This window comes from Myotis daubentonii, chromosome 10 (genome assembly GCF_963259705.1).
Source record: "Myotis daubentonii chromosome 10, mMyoDau2.1, whole genome shotgun sequence".
Lineage (NCBI taxonomy): Eukaryota > Metazoa > Chordata > Mammalia > Chiroptera > Vespertilionidae > Myotis > Myotis daubentonii.
The window spans coordinates 86,131,643-86,139,337 of record NC_081849.1 but is presented as its reverse complement, the minus strand read 5'-3'; the positions used below and the strand labels follow the sequence as shown (position 1 = coordinate 86,139,337).

At 64.3% G+C, this 7,695-nt stretch overlaps 1 protein-coding gene across 1 annotated transcript; it reads right to left on the bottom strand.

Moving 5' to 3' along the window:
* Window positions 1-440: 440 nt before the first annotated feature.
* Window positions 441-7,523, bottom strand: DDX56 (DEAD-box helicase 56). The gene is made up of 14 exons (XM_059655986.1): window positions 7,364-7,523; window positions 6,997-7,158; window positions 6,386-6,546; window positions 6,110-6,280; window positions 5,903-5,993; window positions 5,130-5,374; window positions 4,709-4,828; window positions 4,154-4,267; window positions 3,971-4,065; window positions 3,259-3,332; window positions 3,090-3,179; window positions 2,680-2,785; window positions 2,411-2,481; window positions 441-2,108 (listed from the first exon to the last, which is right to left on the bottom strand). The coding sequence occupies exons 1-14, from the start codon at window positions 7,421-7,423 to the stop codon at window positions 2,046-2,048; spliced, it is 1,623 nt and encodes a 540-aa protein (XP_059511969.1). The 5' UTR covers window positions 7,424-7,523; the 3' UTR covers window positions 441-2,045.
* Between the last annotated feature and the right edge of the window lie 172 nt (window positions 7,524-7,695).

Here is a 7,695-nt window from a genome sequence, read left to right as displayed (position 1 = left end):
CACGAATGCTCTGCGACGGGACTAGCGGGAGGGGGGACGCCTCTGACCTGCTCATGGGTGGGTTTCCGGGAACTTACCCGCCTGTCATCGGTGCTCCCCCTAGAGACCGCCTGCGCCTTTGTTGTGAACAGGAACTGTTTTCAAAAGTAAATGAAATCGCTTTCTCGGCCTTTGCCCATTTTTGTGACCCCTTCGATTTTCGGTTCATCCTCAGACATGGCAGCCCCCCATTTCCACACAGGATGCTGTTCCCATCCACCTTCCAGGCCCACCTGCGCGGGCAGCCAGCACCCGGACTCCTCAGCTGGGTGAGCTGTGTAACCTCCTGGACACCCCGAAGGCTGCCTCTGGCCCCCAGCCCAGCCCCTGGCCGACCCAACAGGTGTTGTAGGGCAGAGGGATGCTTCGTGAACTGGGGGGGGGGCACACTGAAGGCCTGATTCTTTTTCATGTTTTTATTGATTTTAGAGAGGACGGGAGAGATGAAAGAAACATCGATGAAAGAACTGATCAGCTGCCTCCTGCACGCCCCCTGCTAGGGACTGAGCCTGGAACCTGGGCACGCATGCCGACCAGGAATCAGCTGTGACCTCCTGGTGCATGCTCAATGCTCTACGGCTGAGCCAGGCCGCCAGGTGAAGGCCTGATTCTCGACACCCCTCACTCCCCACAAAGCTCCGCACACGCAGGGCTGTGCCTGCCCCCCTCCCTCGTCTCTGGCACAGGGTGCCATCCAGGCGCGGTGATTGTACCAGCCACGGGGAGATGCTCACGGGACTCCGACCCCCCGACAGTCCCAGGGCGCCAGGGTCGCCTGGAAACGCTGAGCTTCTCCGAGCTGCTCAGGGGCTGGCCCTGCCCCTGCCTTCCCGGCCCAGGGACCCCTCACGTGCTCATTAAGGGCGGACACTTCAGCACCAGACCCAACCCCTGAGGGCCTGTGTCCCGTGTGAGGCCTGAAGATGTCCGGGCCCTGGATACCCTTCCTCTGCAAACTCAGGGCGCAGGGACACTCTCCACAGCCTTGGCCATTCACACCCACCAGCGGCAGGGCCCGCTCCAGCCCCCCCCGCCCCCCCGCCCCCCCCCGCAGCAGCCTGGCCTTGTGAGGCCTGACGAGCAGATGGGGGTCCTGATATGAGGGCCACAACCAAGGACAGCTGCAGAGCCCTCCTCTGGGGGGACCCTCTCCTCCCTGCAGCGGTTCTCAACCTTCTGGCCCTTTAAATACAGCTCCTCATGTTGTGACCCAACCATAAAATTATTTTCGTGGCTACTTCATCACTGTAATGTTGCTACTGTTATGAATCGTCATGTAAATATCTGATATGCAGGTGGTCTTAGGCGACCCCTGTGAAGGGGTCGTTCGACCGCCAAAGGGGTCGCGACCCACAGGTTGAGAACCGCTGTCCTAGGGCCTCCTGGCCAAGTGGAGAGAAATGAACGAGGTGTGAGAGCCTCACAGAACCACTCATGCACTTGGCACACGCACAGCGGTGCTGACGGAGCAGCAATGCCAGGAGCTCAGGTCTGCATCCCCGGCGGCCGGAGGAGGGCAGGCAGCAGGTCCGAGGTGAGCAGGGCCCCCTTTCCTGTGGGTGAGCTGTTGTTCCTGAGCTTCAGGGGATGGAGGCTGGCCAGTGTGGCCCCAGGCAGGAAGGCACGGGAGCAGGTGTGGGCTGGAAAGAGACCTGGACCAGGCAGGCATCTCCCAGGCCGCAGGGCCCGCTGCAGACGGCACGGTTACCCCTGCTGGCCACAGGGCCGCATGCAGCAGGCAGAGGGCCAGGCCCTGCCTCCCAGAAGCGGGCTCAGAGGGCTGAAACCTGCAGGAGGCCCAGACGGAGGCGCCAGGACCTTTATTCTGTCTTTAAGGCACAAAATGCGGCCTGGCAGCCACGGATCGGGAGGCCACAGTCTGCCAGCTCCAGGGCCTAGAGCATTCGTCCAGGGCGGGAATCAGTCCCTCCGTCGAGGGGGAACTCTCCTTTCCCGCTGTGCTCAGCCCACGAGGCCAGGAAGATAGCTGAGGCCGCCTGGACGACTCAGGAGGGCACCGCCCTGGGTCTGTGCTTGAAGCTGCGCAGTGGGTTCTGGGCCTTCGCCTTCTGTGGGGGAAGGTGGAAGGTCAGCTGGAGAACACCCAGACAGACAGCCCAGGGCCAGGACAGACGCTGCTGTGGTCACCTGCAGCCTGGATGGCAGCAGGACAGACAGCCTGTCCTCCTCGTCTTGAAGGCATGCATGTGTGGCGGCAGGAACCCCAGCCCCCGGCTTTGACCTTGCGGCCAGGAGTTTTGGCCAGATGTTGGGACCACTCTCCTCCAAGGTGTGCGCAGACCGGGGTGACAACGAACCAGGTGGGGGAGACCATAGCTGCTACCAAGGCCGGGGGGAGGTGGGGGCATACCTTGACCTTCTTAGAGGACGGCTTCTTCCGCTTCTTGTGAGGGTGAACCAGGCCTCGAAGAGCAGCAGGAACTGGAAGAGACACGTGGCCTCAGTAGCTGCCACCGACCCTGCCCGACTTTGCTCCCGTGTGACGAGGATAGCTCCCTCCTTGCCCCTGAGCCGCCGCCTCCACCACAGAGCACAGCGCCCCCCGGGGCCGCGTGGCGCGTGCGCCTGCCCGGCTCAGGGTCCCATCAGCCCAGCGCGGGCCCGCCAGGCCCCGCTCACCCAGGTAGTCAGGGACGTGGCCCAGGTGAGGCTTGACCACGGCAGGGTGCAGGGGCAGGTCGTGGCGCAGCAGCTGGAGGTCCCTGGGGTTGTCTTCAAAGTACGTCTGACGAGAGAGACAGAGATGCAGGGGTTTGGTCTCCCTGTGACTTTACGGGGATCCACGTGGGTCACGCGCGTTTAGAATTTGAAGGCTGAGGTGTCCCGCCGCCCGTCCCGGCCGCCCCGCCCGCTCCCAGGGGCAGCCGCTGATGGGCTCTCGCGTCCCCGTCCCGCACGCTCCCTTTTCGGCGGCACACGGGAGTGCAGTGCAGCCTTGTCACCGTGACGCCACCTGTCCTTCTCAGAGTCGCCCCCCACCGAATGCCCCATCTGCTGAGGCCTCAGCACCGAGCGTGGCGCCTCCTCACCTTCAGCCTCTCCGAGTGCAGGAGCTCCTCCTTGATCTCCTTCAGCCTTGCTTCCCGGATGGCTTGTTTCGTCACCGAGCGCATGGCGTCCTGGGTGGGTACCGCGGTCAGGACAATGGGCTCCCGGGATACCCCGTCCCACAGGAGCCACGGTCCGCCCGGCACTCACCCTGCAGCGGTAGCGGAAGCCCTCGATTTCCTCCATGCGGAACTGGTAGGGAAGCAGGGTGGGGGCCCCGTTCTCTGGGGAGAAGCAGCAATGAGCGGTCCTGGCTGCAGACCCCCAGCCTCCCGTGCCCTCCCCTCCCCAGGATGAGGCAGCAGCCTCTCTGGCTCATCCCCTGCAAAGTGACGTGCACACAGAGCAAGACACCTGGTGTTGCCAACAGGACACCAGTTCCCCAGGATCCGATGGCCAGGCAGCTCAAATCCCAAGTCCTGGGTGTCATTACATCCTTCACCCTCAGGACCTGCCCAGACACCTACTCTCCTCCCCCAAGGTGCCTTTGGACCCTGCGCCCTTAACCTCCTGGGGATGGGCAGCCTGCCCGTCCACCCTCCACTGTCCTCTTCTGACAGCCTGGCTGCCCCAGAGCTCCCTCTCCCAGGGCTGCCTCCTGAGACACCACCAGCCTCTTCCCTGTCTCCCCCTTGCTGCCCTCGGCCCTTCTGCCCAGGGCAGGCAGTCAGTGTGACTCAGGACCTGGGCCTGCTCATCTGTGAAGGGGCAGTGCCTGCTACCAAGGGAAGGATGAGGATGCAGCGAGGGACATGGGGCAAGCATGGTGAGCAGGAGGGTGGCAGCCGGTCACACTACTGTCCCTGCTCCGTTCCCACCACTGGGTCCAAGGCATCCGGGCGCAGCCTGGCCCTGCTCTTACCTCCACCGAGAAGCTCCTCAATCCTGCCCAGCTGGGACTGCTCCGTGGGCAGCACAAAGGTCAAGACTACACCTGGGTTGTTGGCACGTGCCGTCCTGCAAAGAGACAGCCCAGCCCCCGTCTCGCCTGAGTCCTGGGGGCGCCCACAGCCCAGGGGCCCGGCCTGCCATGCAGCTCTCCTACCTGCCAGCTCGGTGGATGTAGGCCTCAGGGGTGGGGGGGAGGTCGAAGTTGAGCACGGCACACACGTGGTGGAAGTCTATGCCCCGGGCCACCCCCGCCTCCGGGTCAGAGGCCCTGCAGGAGACACCACAGCAGACTCGCCCCCGCTCTCCCACTGGCCTCCGACAGCTCATTTCATCAGCAGGGTCTCTGAACTGAGCCCGTGTGGAGCCCCAGGGCCCTAACAGTGTAAGACTCTTTACATCCAGAACTGTCCCAGGAGCTGGGCAGAGGGGCGGCCACACCCTGGCCCTGCCCCCAGCTCTGAGGCAACAGCGGAACTCACCACCTCACAGGTGACCCAAGAACCCACTGGGCAGACTGCAGGCTCCCTTTCCCCCTCAGGTCACAGCTGCACCCAATGCTGGCTGGGCTGTCTCCCTTGCCAGTGTTCCAATCACCCAGGGACCAGGTGAGCCCTTCCTGCCCCTCCTCCAGGCCCAGCAGCCAAGCCTGGCTCCCACTCTGGTTCCAGTCTCCCTGGGGAGGGCTAGAAGGACAAAAATGTGGACGCACCTGTTCCCCTTGGGCCCTTTGCCCTGGCGCTTGCCTTTGACCGGGGCGCCCAGGACTTCGGCATCAGTCGCTATGACGCAGTCGTAGAAGCCTTGGTTAAACTGCGAGATGATGTGGCACCTGTGGCCCAAAGGGGAGGGTCAGCCCCAGGAGGGAGCTGGAGGCAGCGCCTCAGCCCCAGCACCGCCGTGACCGTCATCCTGCCGTTTCCCTCTTACACTCTCCCCCGACGTTATCTCTGCCTCAACCCCCTCGCTGAAGACGGAGGGACAGTGGGCACCTCGAGAGGCTGTGGCAGAGTCACTGACTGTCTACCAGCCCGGAGCCTGGCCTCTGAGCTCTTAAAAAACAGGAACACCCATAGTGTCTCCTTCCCAATCCCCATCTTCAACGTGTTCCAACCGAGACATCCGCCGCACACCTGGAGCGCAGGGGCAGCTCCCCATTGAGCACGCAGGCGGGGATGCTGAACTGCTCCAGGAACAGGCGCAGCCGGTAGCCGCGCTCCAGAGTGTTGACGAAGAGCAGGGACTTGCCCCGAATCAGCGACAGCTTGAGCAGGGCGTACAGCAGCAGGAACTTGTCTTCCTCCGTGCCGCAGACCACCTGGAACTGCTGGAGCTGCTCTGGCCCTGGCAGCTGGGACTCTTGCAACTTGAGGGTAACCTGGGGGGACAGGCCTGTGGTCAGGAAAGAAGGCAGAAACGCTCCCACAAGCCGCTGGCTGGCCACCCACGGTGTACATGTGCTTGTTCAGGGCACCATGGTTCCCTCCTGCTGGCACAAGGTTTCAAAGGACCCTGGCTACTGTGGGTACAAAAGACAGAACACTACATGCAAAGTGCCTGGGGCACAGAACAGAGAAACACAAGCACAGGACTGCAGTGAGCGGGACACCCTATAGTAACACTTTCTCAGGAATCGAGGTCTCATAAGTAGAGAACTTTGGCCCTGCTGCTAAAGGCAGCCTTTCTGCCCTTGGGGGTCCCTGCTCAGACCTTTAGGTGACCCCTAGGGGACATATGGAGGATACAATGATTTTAGATGTGGAGAGGGTGTTGATGAACTACTGGCTTCTAGTGATTTAGAACCAGGGAGGCTAAACCAGTGACAGCTGTCCTCCCCGGTGAGCAGGAGGACCAAGCCCTTTGAGTGCCCACGTCAGCGACTGCAGGTGGGTGCACGGGGACTCACTGGGTTATGCAGGACCAGCTCCTTGAGTGTTTGCACATCCTCGTTAAAGGTAGCCGACATGAGAAAAGCCTGATAAATCCGGGGCAAGTGACTACAATAAAACAGACCTGCATTAGCCTCCAGCTCCAAGCGCCTCTCATCGTGGCAGCTAGGCTTCTGGCCACCTGCCGCAGGCGTGCCGCTCACCCCCCACACGCCTCTTCCTACCAGAGGAGGCTCTTGAGCTCCTCCTCGAAGCCAAAGGAGAAGAGGAGGTCGGCTTCGTCCATCACCAGCAGCTCGAGGGAGTCCCGCAGCTTCAAGCTGTCTTGCTGCAAGTGGTTTACTATGCGCGACGGGGTCCCCACCACGATGTCAGGCTTCTCCATCAGCACAGCTCTGCGGGCGGGCCACCCCTCAGGGTCAGGGAGAAGGCACGCCGGGACCTCACCCACCCTCCGCTCTGGGCAGCTTCACCCCCCCCAGCCCCGTGCCTTCGCCCACCTCTGAGAGGCCGAGTCTTCAGCGGCCGACACGTTGGCCACCCGGATGTCTCGGGCGCAGTAGGCAGCCAGCTGCTGGATCATGGCCTGGGCCTGCCGCGCCAGCTCCTTGGTGGGCACGAGGACAAGGCCGCGCACAGCCTGCTCCACCACCGGGCCGGTCTGCAAGAGCAGGGCTCAGACTTCAGGCAGCGTCCCCGCATCGTGGCCCCCGGTGCTTCCCTGGCTCTGACCCAGCGGCTGTGACTCCAACACAGCCCAGCGCTGGCTTCCCCCCCTCGGAACCCGGGCGGAGGGCTCTTCCCCAGGTGCTGACCCTCAAAAAGAGCCACTGACTTTCCGGTGACCAAGTTACTCTAAAAGGCCAGCGGCTGGAGGTTCACAACAGACTGCGCGTCCACAGCAGAGACTCACTCACGGCCTGGACTAGGGCCCAGGGACCTGACTCCAGCCCAGAACGTGCGCCTCCAGGTCCGAGGACTGCGGGCATCCCGCACGGGCAAGAGGCCAGAGGACGGCCTGGCTCATGGCAAGAGGGCACTGCGGGCGGGGGGGGGGGGCAACCACGGCGACCCGGCCTCTCCCTCCCGCTCAGGGGCCGCCGCCACCCACCGCCTTCCTCTGGAGCAGCAGCTGCAGCATGGGAACCGCGTAGGCGGCCGTCTTCCCCGAGCCGGTGCGGGCGCGGGCCAGCAGGTCCTTCCCCTCCAGGGCCAGCGGGATGGCCTTCTCCTGGATCAGCGTGGGCCGCGACCAGCCCAGGTCCGTCACGGCCTAGGAGAGGCGGGCGGCTCAGGCGCGAGCAGCCCGGCAAGTCCCCGCCACCCGCGCCAGGCCGGCCCCTCGGCCCTCCACCCGCCGCCACCCGCGCCAGGCCGGCCCCTCGGCCCTCCACCCCCCGCCACCCGCGCCAGGCCGGCCCCTCGGCCCTCCACCCGCCGCCACCCGCGCCAGGCCGGCCCCTCGGCCCGCGGGGTACCTGCAAGAGCCGGGGATCCAAGCCCATGTGTTCGAATCCCAAAGCCTCGTCGTCCGCCATTCTGAGGCTCCGTACTGACAGCGCGCACGCGCGGTAGGGGGAGCGTGCGACGTGTGGGCGGGTCAAAGCAACAACCAATCAGCGCCGGAAGAGGCGTCACTACCGGAAGTTCCGGAGCCTAGGCTTCCGGCGTTCGGGCGGAGCTCAGGGGCTGCGGCGGCCCGCGGGGCCGGAGATTCCGGGCGGAGGCGGCTGGGGGTCGGGCTCGCGTGGGAGCCCCCGGACCCCCTCCCGTCCCGGACGGTGCCGCCTAACGCTGCGCGGTGGGCCTT